Source organism: Odocoileus virginianus, chromosome 31 (genome assembly GCF_023699985.2).
Source record: "Odocoileus virginianus isolate 20LAN1187 ecotype Illinois chromosome 31, Ovbor_1.2, whole genome shotgun sequence".
Lineage (NCBI taxonomy): Eukaryota > Metazoa > Chordata > Mammalia > Artiodactyla > Cervidae > Odocoileus > Odocoileus virginianus.
Window position 1 is genome coordinate 32,780,098 of NC_069704.1, and position 14,753 is coordinate 32,794,850.

At 40.5% G+C, this 14,753-nt stretch overlaps 1 protein-coding gene across 9 annotated transcripts in view; it reads right to left on the minus strand.

Moving 5' to 3' along the window:
- Positions 1-14,753, minus strand: part of NTRK2 (neurotrophic receptor tyrosine kinase 2) — a 388,890-nt gene that overhangs the window by 342,531 nt on the left and 31,606 nt on the right. For all 9 annotated transcript variants that reach the window (XM_070459542.1, XM_070459539.1, XM_070459540.1 and 6 more), the window contains 4 exons: positions 8,817-8,891; positions 8,633-8,704; positions 4,194-4,262; positions 895-1,049 (listed from right to left, as the gene is read on the minus strand). In XM_070459542.1, coding sequence (XP_070315643.1) covers positions 895-1,049; positions 4,194-4,262; positions 8,633-8,704; positions 8,817-8,891 — 371 coding nt within the window. The remainder of the gene's footprint in view (positions 1-894; positions 1,050-4,193; positions 4,263-8,632; positions 8,705-8,816; positions 8,892-14,753) is intronic.

Sequence of the window (14,753 nt, forward strand, 5' to 3'; positions counted from 1 at the left end):
GCCCTCAGCAGTAAAATCCTAACCAGAACCCTTGGATTTTCCTTTCTTGTAAACACACTGGCACTCACAGAGCTATAATTTTACGATATGGTGCCCTTTTAAATTCTGGAAGTACAAATGCTGACGAGAGAAATGGGGGACAAAACTAAAGGAGACTGCAAACCCAGACAATGGAGAAAGCACGTTTAAGGGCACATCTGTGGCGCCCCACCAAGAAACACTGAAATCTGCCAGCAAGATAAGTTTAAGGGCATGTTCCGTATTAACTCGTATGTTCTCACACTGCCAGGACACATTATCCCCTGGGATCCTTCCTCGACATCAGCAGTAGCCAACACTTTTGGTACCAGGGATCACTCCACAGAGTGAGGTTGTGGGGAGCGGGGCGGGGGGGTTCTGGCAGTAATGCCAGAGTGATGGGGAGCAGTGGGGAGCAGCAGATGGAGCACTGACCACTCTCCCACTGTCCACCTCCTGCAGTGCAGTCTGGTTTCTAATTGGGCGGTCCACAGTCCCAAGGGTGGGGGACCCCTGCTCTACAGAGCCTGGGTGCCAACCAAATATATATGGCTAGTGAAGTACCACACTCTCAGCAGATACTTTTTGGGTGGACAGATGGATGGACAGAAAAATGAACAAAGAAACAAAGGAATAAACAGTGTACACTTTTTCTGCATGCTTAAAATCATCCACTGAGCATTAATATTCTAGTTGCAAAGAATGTTCAGCCAAGTTGCTCTCAGCTACTGCACACAAAAGTGTCCCAACCCAGTTGAGACATCCACAGCATATATACAAAATCTGGGTAATAGTAACCTTCACAGTCTCTCTATCACACAATGGCAATTAGATAATTAATAGCAAATAGAACTCATTGATTTAAAGGTATATTACCACAATGGGGTATCTGCAGGTTTGCCAGAGAAATATTCTTGCTGTTTTCATCCAGACAGTACAAATCCTGAGTTTCTGGACTAGGTCTAGTCTCCTGAAGAGTCTTGATCCACATAATGTCACAGGAGCATGTAAATGGGTTGCCCACCAGGATCCTACATGGAACAAAAATGAAATCCAATCAGCCTTCTCTTTCTCGGTTTTAGCTATAGAAGTGTTTGACAAAACACTAATAACATTATGAATGCCTTCCAGCTGGCAATCTGTGGAAGACACACCCATCTTTATAGTATAACTACTTATTATTCACTCATTAATTGAACACTGATCTTCTGCTATGTGTAAACACCCCCATAGAGGCTAAAGGATGCAGAGTGATGTAAGATCTTTCAGACCCATAGGGAAACAAGATAGGAACAGAAATAACTATAATGTAGTACAGAAAACAATGTCTCATAAGATGGAGAAAAATAAGATGCCATGACAAATTTATCAGAGTTATTACACTGTTACGAAGATCTTAAGGGAAGAAGCCAACATCACATTTTCAGGAACACCAACATACTGACTTCTAACCAGGCTAGAGACTCACGTGTTACCACTTAATAAGTTTAAACTTCAGTGGAGGGCAGAGCAATTTTATCTGAATTAAAAATGAGATTATGTATACAAGACAAAAGTATGAGTGCCAGGAGGGTATACAATGACACAATCACAGTCCAGTTTGGTGCAAGAAAGTCAGACTGGAGTGAATGTGACTGATAGAACCTGGAAGGAAGCTCTCAGACATCTCTCTCTCTCTCTCTCTCACACACACACACACACATACACACACACAGACAGAAAAACACACAGACACATACACACACATGCGTGCGCACGTCCCAAGCTCAGGTTTCCTGAGAGCAAGGGCTACGGAGCCACAGGCTGAACTACTTAGCCCCTTGTCAGAGGGTGTTCACAGAGAAAGCCACCATTCAGCCATGCTGCCTTGGACTCCTGTGGCCTGTGATTGGTAAAGGAGGAAGTAGTCAAGAGGAAAATAAAAACCACAAGAAAAAAATCTTTAAATGCTTTTTTATAATACTCAGTGGCCTATTTAAGATGACTTCCATTTATGGAAATGAGCCTCTAAATGAGGCCATTTAAAATCATTATGTAGGCTCTGCCTGGCATTAACCACAATACTTGAGATTTCCTTGAGGACAGGACCTGGGCTTTGCAACATCATTTACTCCTGTGGTTTTCTGGTTGGATTCTAAGAATCTCAGGGAATCCCTGGAGACTTTTCCAGGAGTTTCTTTGGGGAAGATGTGGTCAAGGCATACTCATTTAATTTGTGTTGGCTTGATGGCCTCCAATTATCCCTCCAACACCAAAATAAGAGTTGACACTACTAGGTGTGGAATATGCAGTTGAAATCCACAATGTTTAAACCCCAACTAAGCTGTTTCCTGGTGTTCTGAATCCATGAAAAACTAAGAAGGAGTAAAGAAGCAAAGGGATCTTCAATTATAAATACACCAGTGTTCATCCAACCATACAGCACAGGCAGACAACTGGCTTCTTCCTCTCACACACTGAGCAGGCTTCTTTTGCTGTGATGGTTACAGCAGGTTAGACTTAATTTGTTTAGCCTTCTACCTCTTCCACTGGATAGCAGAGTCCTGGAATGCATAAACCTTTCTCCTTATATCCCCATGGCCTAACATCATGTTAGTTTGATTTGTAACAGGCACACAGTTAACATTTGTTGAGTGAATTGATCAAATATGCTACAGAGAGAATATTGAGACATGTGAGAATGAAACCAGAATCCAATTTTTAACCCATCACGAAAAGTCTGTGCAGTGATGCTCAAAATTTTTATACTGAATAGCTTATTCTATTTCACATATCTTCCTTAAGTTTCGTATGCCCATCCCTAAGTTAGAAACTTAACTCAAATGGCGCAGATAGTAAAGAATCCACCTGCAAAGCAGGAATCCCAAGATAAATCCCTCAGTTGGGAAGATCCCCTGGAGAAGGGAACAGCAACCCACTAAAGTATTCTTGCCTGGAGAATTCCAGAGACAGGGGAGCCTGGTGGGCTAGAGTCTATGAGGTATATGGGGATGTAAAGAGCTGGACACAATGGAGCACGCATGCACCGGCTTCATTGCTAAAATAGGCCAACAGAAGCCTCAATTAATCCTAAACTAAACTCTTGGTGGGTGAGAAAACCAGTGTTGCCACTTTCTGAATTATGTTCATTCCAAAAAAGTTGCCACCATGCAGCTCTCATTATTACCTAACTCATTAACTTGGTATTGCTCTACTAGCGGCATCTTCTAATCTGCACAACTTCTTTGTGAATACGGGTGGACCCTACATCCCAGGCCACATATAGGTTAAGAAAAAGTTATTGCCTAGTATTCAAAGACCTGGTCCACCTTTACTCACTTCTGACACACACATCCTGTGCCTTAGGGTTCTTTGGGGGGGAATGTCAACAGTTTATACTTGCTTCACAGTGACAGCACAAGAATTAAGAGAACTTCCCTGGTGGTCCAGTGGCTAAGACTCTGAGCTCCCAATGCCCAGATTCAATCCCTCATCAGGAAACTACATCCTACATGCCAGAAATAAAAGATCCCAACTAAAAGAACTGGCAAAGCCAAATAAATAAACGAATAAGAACTCAGTACACTTGGAAATGCTGGCTATCAAAGATCTATAAATTTCAATGTTTTTCCTAAAGGGGATTTAGGCATGAGGATAAATTCTGAACACCGTGACCGACCCTGTAGGAAATCTCACAAAGACAGGTGGGTAGGGAGAGTGTGTCTCTACTCCAGTATTACTAAGGGGCAATGGGCATTGTCATTTGGAGCATAAACCAACAGTGCCTGCTGGTTTTGCCCACCAGTATTAATACTTCCTCCTTGAATGCATTTGCTCTCCATTAAGGCCTGAACAGAACAAAAACCTAACCAATGCTATGAGATGTGTAGCCATATTTTTCACACAAAACCCTTGTCTTTTCCTCTCCTTTAGAAAACAAGTCCTTTATGTAAAAACAACATTTAAACTCATCAGAAATGATATATTACTATTGAGATTTCTATTTTTTTACTGCTGAATCATACTCTCGTGAAGGAATAAAAAAAAGTTAGCCCACAATTAAGAAATCATTTTTCAACTCATTTTCAAATTTTGATATAAAAATAGATCTTCAGCATCACTTATTTTTAAAAATACTTAATTACACTTCCTTTTGAAATTATTTTCCCCAAATGCTATACAAAATTATTACTTACAGCTCAGACAAGTCAAGGTGACGAAAATGTTTCCTAGACAAAATCGTCAGTTTATTTCGGGTAAAATTGCTGAAAGGAATCAAAAACATCAAATGTGAATTACAAGCATACATTTCAGGAATAAAGTATTTAGAATTTTTTTCAAAACATAATTTTATTTGATCATGGTTCCTGCCTTACTTAGATCCAATAATCACTTTCTTTCACCTTGAGTGATAGCTTAGTTTTTCCTGCCTCTGCTATAATTCTCACTTGAAAGTGGGGTTGGGGTGGGGGAGTTATAATTTTCATAATGTCTATTTTAAATCTCTTTTTTACCCAAAAGTTTCTTTTCCATATTCTGAGCCAAGTTATATACCGCCTAGAGATATTTGACCTTCTGAACAATTAATAGGAGGATTAAACTAAATTAAATTTAAAGCAAAACTCACTAGATGAAAAGATACTTCAAAAATAAAGAGCATCATGAATATTCTGAAATATTAACATGACACACAAAACTTTGAATATTAACTGAATTTAACACATCCTAATAAAAAAGACAATACCTATTGATTAACTCTATGTGCTTGCTTCTAAATAACTTCCAAATAACCAAACAATTTCACAATGAGAACAATAAAAATAAAATACCAGATAAACAAATAATATCTCAGATTTTGTCCAGAACAAATAGTCTAGCAACATATCGTTAGATTTGGACCATCCAGATAATGAAAACACGTCCTATTTGCAAATGAAAAATACTAACAAATTTACTGACATGTTTCAAATATATATTAATAGTTTCATTTAATGAAACAGGAGTTTCAGTTTCCAGTGTTCAGTGCCATGAGACCTTGAGCTGGGAAATTCAAAGCACTAATACTGGCAGCTGACTCCTGTGAATTTGTTTACTGGTTGAATTTATTTTAAAAGGGTGCAAGGCTTGGGCCTCTAGACAAGTGTTTAAATAAGTAACATGAATGTAAAACAAATATTAGCTTTTACAAAACAGCTGAGCCTTCAACAATTTGTGATGAGCCTTTCAGTGCATGATTCCAGTTAAGCAAAGTGAGCACTGGGCTGAGTCAGGTAAATATGGGAGAGCTAAGGGGGAGCAATCTTGGCCGCCCTGACGCTAGCGTGTCGTGTCCATCCCACAAAACCATGGGTCAGAGTCTCCTGGTATGTCTGGCCAGTCTCCTGCAGAGAGAAGTTAAGGATCAGGAGGAGCTAATATATGAACTAACACTAGTCAGTGGATGGATAAAGAAAATGCCACTTTGGCAGCTCATAATTCAAGAAGGCACATGGTCACTTCCAGCTTAATTCTGTATTGCGATTTCCTCTCATTCAAACTTCATCCACACCAAGATGCCCTCTTTCTTCTATGCTGGCATCTTCTCTCTTCACACTGAGTGTAAAGTGCTCACCCACATGAGAAAATAATTCAGAGGAAAGTTGTAAAATGTGCCCACATAAGTCTTTTCTTTTGGAACGTGAATTACAAACGGGTTTCACTAGAGTATAATACATTGACAAGTTGCTCTGTGTGTCTTCACCACAGCCTGTGAGGCACACATGTTTTCATCTTCATCCCAAATCCCCATTCTTCTGAAGGAAAAAAAAAAAAAAAAACACCCTTATTTTCCTCCCAAGAAGAATGAGGAGTGAGGACGCAAAGAAAGAGGACATACTCATTGTCACAGTTCCAGGTCAGCTAGCAAGCCAGCACAGTGGCAGCTGCCCTGTCGAGCTGCTAGCAGCACAGCCCAGAGCCGGGAACAAGATGAGTTTTATGAACCATACTTATTATTGGGGCCAAAAGCCAAAAGGAAGGAGGAGGGGAGGAAACAAAATCAACAATCCTCTTACTGTTTGATTATAGAACTTTTGCAAAGGAGCTAATTAGCACCTCTGCAAAGCCCCTGGAAAACACAAATACTGGTTTTTCTCACAGTTTCTAAGTTCTCAGGGACTGGGCAGGAATTAAAGGCACCTAGAAATAAACTCAGGGATCAGTCCTAGGGGGCTCTGGACAGTCAGCGCGGGGTACTAAATAAGCACAGTGTAGGAGAGGAATGATGAAAGTAACAGACAGGATCCAATCTGAATGTCCCTAAAGCCCAAAGTGAAACAGATGCTCTTGTGAATATTTTTATTTTGTTGGGAAAACTGAGAGAGATAATCAGTATATCCCAGGGGTAGAGAGAAATAGCCTTTCATACACAGATCTTTATCAGCTCCCTTACAGTTATGGTGCTGAGAGTCAACTAAGGATGCTGCTCAGGAAATCAAGAACACCAGGGCCCCGAGTTCTCAGTCATAGGAAGAGGTTGAGACCCAGGTCTTGAAAGACAGACACCTGAATGAACCCCTTCCTCCCTGCCACTTCCTAAAGCCAACTGCTGAAATGAATTTCTATTTTGGCCATTAGAAGCCTCTTCTGTCATGTGACTTTCTGAAGCTTACTGACACTCTGACTTCTGTCTGAATATCAGCCTGACTTCGTGCTGTCTTACCATTTGACAGTTGCCACAAATATCAATAACATTTGTAGTTTGATCGATAATTAGACTTCCCAATTGTTGGCTTTTAAAAAACTATATTATGTCCATCTCCTTGGTTTCTTATTTTCAAATGGCACCTCTTTGGGGGACTTGAACAAATAATTGACTTTAAATAAGTAAGTACAGCCCAGAGAATGCTATTAAAATTATTCTACCATATATCAGCCTAAAACAAATTACAAAAGGTGGCTTTGGTTTTCATATAAATATCTTAGAACAAGGAAAGTAGGGAAAATAGAAGAGGCACAGTAGAGTCATAAATAAATCTATTTGCCAAATCATAACCCACTATATAGATCATAAAGTCAGGGGAAGTGATGTAGTAAAACAGCCAGTCAAATGCAGTCGTTGAGTAATTCAGGTCTATAGTCAGCAGTAATGAAAATACCAGTACGTAACCACCAAGGTCATTAATTACACTTAAGTGATTGCATTAGAGCATTTCACCTTTTTCTTGTGTCCAACTTCTCTCTTGTTTACGTTATCAAGGCCTACGTAAAGACACCAGAATTTGTGCAGGCAAACCAACTACAGAGATGCTGCCAAAAAGCCTCTAAATGAAATGTGTTAATAAAGTTCCTTGGAGTTTTATCACCTTTCTCCAAAAGTTTTGCATTTTAATTCTACAGACTTTATTTTCAAATTGACTTCATCATTAATGCCACCTATGAAATATAAAGCCATTGCACTAGCTTGATGAAATTAAGGTTTTTCCTAAGATCAACAAATCACCATGGAGTGTCCAAGCAATCTACTCAAAGAGAATGATTTCTTTTATAGACTGGCCTGAATAACAGTCAGGGAACAGTTCTACCCAAGACAAAGAAAGAGGATAAATGTTACAAGGGATGATTCTCTCATTATATGCAAAACACATTTTATTTTCTGTATTATTACTAAAAGAACATAGCCAAGATGAGCCCTGCATCAAAATTCTGCCACTTTCCATCTGGAGACCTGATTTTATTAATACATTTATGAAATGGGAATCAGAAAGATCCTTCCTACCAACTGTTAGAAAAATCAAGTGAGATCAAGCAGGTAAGAATTCTGCAGGTAGACTGTAGACTATGAAAAACATAAGGTGTTGTTGCAGAGATCCTGCAAAGCATAAGAGAGCCAGTGAATGCAGGCAACAGTCTTCCCACAGAAATTCCTACTGAAAACTTGGGGTGTGGGGGGTGACAATCAGAGCTTAAGGGTGGGTAATCCTCTGCTTCATGAAGAAACATCTTAGGAAGGCCACACCTTATTGACTAAGTGCCATGTCTAAGAGGATTTAACAGTAAACAACCTAAGCGCTCCCACTGTCTATATTTCCATTTGACGTCAGTTGATATCACCCTGACTTCAGTGGAAGCCTTTGCTATTGTTACAATAGTCTGAACCCCTGGCAAGTTTCATGATTGATTTTTCTCCACTTTTATCAATCACGGCAGATAGCTTTTAGAAAATGAAGGTTCAAAAGAGGACCTACTGTAGGAGAAAGTGCATGAGCAATTTTTAGTTCCCTGTGAAGGCCAAGGCCAAGTCAGTTTCTTTCAATTCCACTAGTTTGATGTCTTCCAGGGAACATGTCATGCGTCCAAGGAAAAGAATCGAGAACGCCACGCAGGACATAGTTTTCACATCAGACTCCTTTCTGTTGGCCTATTGCTCCGTCCAAGATGGAAATGGCCCAGAAATTCATGAAAGGGAATAAGTAGGCTGTTCTAAGTACCCCTCTGAAGCTATTCAGAAATCAAAGCTAATGTTTCTAAGCTATTGTCAAAGCTATACTAACTTTTAAAAAGGAGATTTCTAGCTGGGAAAGGAGGAAAATAAACAGAGGGGGGAAACACTGAATAAATTGGGTCCTGGGAATCAAAAGAACCAAGCTTTACTTACATGTGCTGTAAGTTGCTGTTTTTCAGGAATGCTTTATGAGCCACAGACTTTAATCCAGAATCCACAATGGTCCTAAGAAAGTACACAATGGCGTGAATGTTAGAACTAATGAACCCCTGTCCCTCTGACTATTACAGAGCATAAAAAAGTTCTGACATAAGGTATGCAAGTTCTGAGTACTCACAGGTTTTTCAGTCCCACATAAGCTTCAAGATCATCTTCGTTGATGATTTCTAATCTTTTCTGATTTGCAATGTAACTGCAAAAAAAAAAAAAAGGGTGCAAACTCAAGACTCAATGCAGGCAATCCATAAAAATTAGGTAACTTCCATCCAACCTCATCAGACTGCTCAAGGTGATCCCTCCTCACCCACCTGGCCCCACCATTTACTTTAAATACAGCAAGGGGAGGAATCCCGAGTGTGATCATGGGGAAACCATGGAGCAGGTTTCATATTCAAAATGACAGGACCATCAGGATTCTTGTTAAATTTTTATCACTCTTTCAACTAACAAGTTCAGTTTGCCTCTCCACTCAAGGTATCCCCTGGATACAGAGGTGAAAATAACTTACAAATGCATCTACTACCTCTCAAAAGCATTTCAATCTGTGACAGCCACAGGGATGCTGGAATCACCACACAGGACAAGTCACATCTGCTCTCACCTTCCAAGAGTAGCAGTCCCTCCTTCCTTTTACCTCTGGAAACACTGAAGCAGATTCCCCTCCCCCTTTCTCTCCCTTCATCCCTTCTTCCCAACCCTCTCTTTTCCTGGCCCAGGATCCACTCTTTCTGCTTTTGTCAGTAATGAAATGAAATTTTCCTTTCAGGAGCCACATTTCACAAACCCTACATTGCCCTCATGTACTCTCTGTAAAGGGGCTTCCCACATGATGCTAGTGGTGAAGAACCTGCCTGCCAAAGCAGGAGACTTAAGAGATGTGGCTTCGATCCCTGAGTTAGGAAGATTCCCCAGGAGGAGGGCATGGGAACCCACTACAGTATTCTTGCCTGGAGAGTCCCACGGACAGAGGAGCCTGGCAGGCTACAGTCCATAGGGTCACAAAGAGTCAGACACGACTGAAGTGACTTAGCACATATGCATGCAGGCACGCACTCATTCTCTGTAGAAACCTCTTCCCCATCTGCCAGCCCTTCAAATATAGGAGTAGACAGGTAATGCTGGTTGCACAGAGAGCTCCATCCCCCTGGCCATGATGACTGGCTTAGAAATGTGCTCTAACTTTGACGAGACTAATGAGAAGCTTCCCTAAAATCAAAAGATGAATGCTGTGAGCATGCCTTTCTCTTTCTCTGGGATCTTAGCTGAAAGATTACACAGGCTTGGGGATTCCATGAGAAATATTTCTACCACAGGGAAAGGTAATGTTCAAGAAGGAAATCAGCACACAGGAGGAAAGAGAGCTAAGAGATAAAAAGAGAGGGAGAACTCTGAAAATGCCACTTAAAGCATTTGGATCCACTTGTCCCTGAGGTTAGTTTTCACTAATGAAAGTTTGATCTGAAATTTCTGTCACTAGCAACCAGTAAAGTCACTGGTAATATAAACACAAAGCTATCAAACCTATTACCATGGAATTACCCTGTGCTGAAGTTATCTCAGCATCTGTCTATTCACTTTTCTTAGATCATGACCTCTTTCTGAAGATAGATGGATCCTGTTTTATAATTCTTAACATGTACCATGGAGCTTCCCTTGTAGCTCAGTCAGTAAAGAATCTGCCTGCAACGCAGGAGACCCAGGTTCAATTCCTGGGTTGGGAAGATCCCCTGGAGAAGGAAATGGCAACCCACTCCAGTATTCTTGCCTCGAGAATCCTATGGACAGAGAAGCCTGGCAGGCTACAGTCCATGGGGTCACAAGAGTTGGACATGACTGAGCAAGTAAACCACTGCCACAACATGCACCATAGCATCTAACAAAGCACCGTGTACAAAGTAGGTCTTCAAGGATGAAGGATGGACAAATGGATGGATGGATAGAAGAATGAATGGGCAACATTTGGAGCTCCATAGACAATCCAGGAAGTTGTATTAGAATGGATTTTTCTTTCTTTTCCAAAATATTTAAGGTATATAGCATCCCAATAAAGACACTGAAAACAAATATGTAACCCTACTGTTAACATTAATTAAATGAGAAAAATAATAGCCAATGAGGGAAAAGATATAGCATCTATAGGTCCCTTCTGCTCAATCCAAAACTGAAAAAAGATATCAAAATACATGGTAACTACTGGGACACCCATTTTTAGAAGATAAATGTTAGAAATAAAATAAAACACTTATTTTTAGAAACAAACTTTAGAAATAAAATTAAAAGGTTCTGAGAGAACCAAATCACACAAAAGAGAAATGATTTTAAAAGGACCCACATAAACTTTGTCTCCTGTTACATACGAAAGCAACATCAGGCAACATCCAAGAAAGGGGAGCATCTTCTACTCAAAGAGCTTGGCTTTCCCCAATACCCGGGGCCTGGAACATAGACTTGCAGGAAGGATTCGCTCCCTTTGCTTCTACTTCACACAGAAAGAAACATTTTCAGACTCCACCCTAATTACCAAACAACAAATTTTAACATTATGAGTTTTTATGAGATATTTCAAAATTACCACACTTTAGATATTTTCCCCCCCAAGATTTTCAATCCACTAACATTTTCCAGTAAAAACCATAGTAACCTCCCTGTTCTAAGTCACTTCCCAATAAAAAAACCACATTCCAGAGAGCCCCATATTTTAATACTTTTTTCATGCATTTGGCAGAAGAAAAGGACAAACAATGTAGGCAAGGTTTCCTTCGGGGTCACAACCAGGATTCCAGAGAACTTGCGCCCTCCTCACAGCTGAGCTAAGACGGCGGCTGTCACTGTTCTGAAATCCTCAGATTCTTCAGCTCTCTCTGCCTGCCTCGTCACCAACAGCATCAGGGCTTGACACTCAGGAGGTATTTAATCAATGTCTGTGGCACAAAGCGTTTATGTTTAACTTTTCCTGTAATTATTTATGCCCTTTATTTTATTGTTATTTCATTTTCATCAGATTTTCAATTTATAAACTCCCCACTTGTATTCAATAACATACAATAAGCTAAACATAAAAACGAAAAGCACTGAAGAAAGAAACGCCAGGGCAGAAATATCAGTGAAGCTAGGAATTGGGTTTAAAATGCATATTTTGGGTTAGCCAAAAAGTTCATTGGGGTTTTTCTATACCAGCTAATGGAAAAACCAAATGAACATTTTGGCCAACCCAGTATTTGCTGGAAAAGGACCACAAGCTTAATTCTAAGCTTTCCAGTGACCAATGCCCAGGAAGAGAAGAAAAGAAAGATACATTTACTCAACGGTAAATCCACAGTGATCACGAGATGAAAAATAAGTCAGATGTTAGGCAACACATAACTCTTCTTGAATCTAAGACAAGACAGAAGATTTTGCTGAAAACCATCAAAAAAAACCATGTGAAATTATGAAAAGTGGTCACTGGAGAATATTCTTCCACTGTGGAGGCAGTAATGCCCTGGATAAAGAATGGATTTTCCTCCTGGTCAAAATGGAAAAAAAATCAACAGAAGAGCTGGATGAAAAAGTCAGCAAGTGCCCCTCTGGATGCCAAGAATTCCCTGTCGTACGTTACCGTCTGCACAGATGCCCACAACATAGCTGCAGGCCAGAAACTGCTCATGAAATCTACCCCTTAAGAAACATTCTTTAGGTACCATTAAGGAGGAATCACAGACTGGAAACCAGTGAAGTTAATAACAAACAATTCACAGAGGGGAACACCAACAGTCCAGGAACATATGAAAAGCTGCTCACCCCTCAAGGAATCTGAAATGCAAACTAAAATAACATGGACTTACCATTCCTTTCCTGCTAGCTGGACACAATGTTTAAAATCTGACTATATAAAGCATTTCTAAGGATCAATTATTTCTCTCACATTGCTCGGGGGAGCATTTCTCGGGGGACACAACCACTTTGAAGAGTAATTTGCCAGTATCCTAGAAAATCCTACATCACACGCTTTATAGAGTCCAGCAATTCCATTCTAGGTTTTCACCTGAAAACCACACAAGGAGACATATGCAAGAATATTCACTTGTAATACAGTCAGAATAAAAAGCTGGAAACAGCCCAAGGGTCCATCAATTAAGAAACAATAAAATGAGGTATGTTAAATAAGCTGGATTGAACCAGATCGTCCTAGTTGAGCAGAAAGAAATCTTCAGGCTAAGTGAGAAAAAAAATAAGCAAAATTTCAGACTGATATGTGCTTACAATATAAAACAGTTAATGTGAACTTTTAAAAAGACACAACAAGGGAGGTGGAGGGATAAATTGGGAGACTGGGATTCACATATACACACTACTGTATATAAAATAGATAACGATTAAGTACAGAGAACTTTACTTAATATTCTGTAATGACCTATATGAGAAAAGAATCTAAAAAAGAGAGGATATATGTGTATGAATAACAGATTCGCTGTGGTGTACAGGAGAAAGCAACACAACACTGTAAATCAACCATACTCCAATAAAAAATTATTTAAAGCAAAACAATAAAATGACATAAAACAATACTACATAGTGAGGGGTATTTTTAAGGTATAAAAAGAAGAATGCAAGGACGGTCATCTTGGGAAAGGAGAATGGGTTTGGGTCAGGGATAAAGAAACAGAAACTGTAAAACTATTTTATTAAACTATTAAACTATTTCTTTTCTTAACAGAAAAATGCCTTTGTAACAAAAAAGACAAAAATATTAAAGTATCAGTTCTGAATATAAGCACGTGAAGTTACTGTTATGTCATTACACTTCTAGGAATTTTTTAAATGTATGAAGAAAAAAGAAAGAAAGAGGGAAGGAAGGGGAGGAAGGAAGGAAGGACGGGAGAAGGGGGGGGGGGGGAGAAAGAGGGAGAGACTGAGAAAGAGAAAGCCACAAGAGAAATGACCACAGGGAAGATGAACTCCAGGGCTTCTCAGTTACTAGGTGACCAAACACACCTGGGCTCGAGTCCCTGGTTCCTTGGACTGCCCAAAACCAAACCTTCTGAAAGCCTTCTGGTCCCTGCCTCGGAGCTCCTGGGTGGGACCAGAAGACTAAGGAGCAAGCTGGGCTGCCCCCTACTGGTGACTTTCACGTGCCTCCACCAGGCTCCTGGCAACACCAGGACTTCTGCCCTCTCGTCACTAATTAGAAAGGCAGCAGCTCCAAAGACTAACCTAGGGTTAGGAAGGAGGAGGAAGGGCCAGGCCAGGGCAGACAGCTGAGAGATGCATGGACAGGCAGCGAGGCAGACTCTCTTCCGAGAAAACCTTTTCCTGTCACCCCATTCAAGGTGATGTCCAACTCTGAGGGCTCTTTACTGAGCCAGGCTTCGCTTAATAGAAGCTTCAAGAAGGGTTTCATCATCAACAAAGCAGTGGAAAGGCCCAGCATTTTGCTACAGACCTTTCTCTCCCTGCAACCCCTAGCTCCTCTGGCCCGTGCCTACAGGTCTGGAAAGCTAAGGTCCCAGGGGCTTCAAAGCAGAAGCCCTCCCCCCAGAGCCCATGCCCCAGCATTCCCATGAATGCAGACAAGCTTTCCAGCTTCTGTCTTTCCAACCTGAAGATGCTGCTGCCTTAGCTCTCTCTCTCTCGTTTTAACTTTTTTATTTATAATGGAGTATATGATAAGGGTGAAAGAGAAGAGTGAAAAGGCTGGCTTAAAACTTAACATTCAAAAATGAAGATCATGGCATCCAGTAGCATCACTCTATGGCAAATAGATGGGGAAAAAGTGGAAGCAGTGACAGATTTTATTTTCTTGGGCTCCAAAGTCACCATGGACAGTTACTGCAGTCATGAAATTAAATCGGAAGGCAAGCTATGACAAACCTAGACAGCATATTAAAAAGCAAAGATATCACTTTGGCGACAAAGGTCCATGTAGTCAAAGCTATGGTTTTTCCAGTAGTCATCAGGGATGTGAGAGTTGGACCATAAAGAAAGCTGAGCACCAAAGAATTGATACCTTCAAACTGTGGTGTTGGAGAAGACTCTTGAGAGTCCCTTGGACAGCAAGGAGATCAGACTAGTCAAA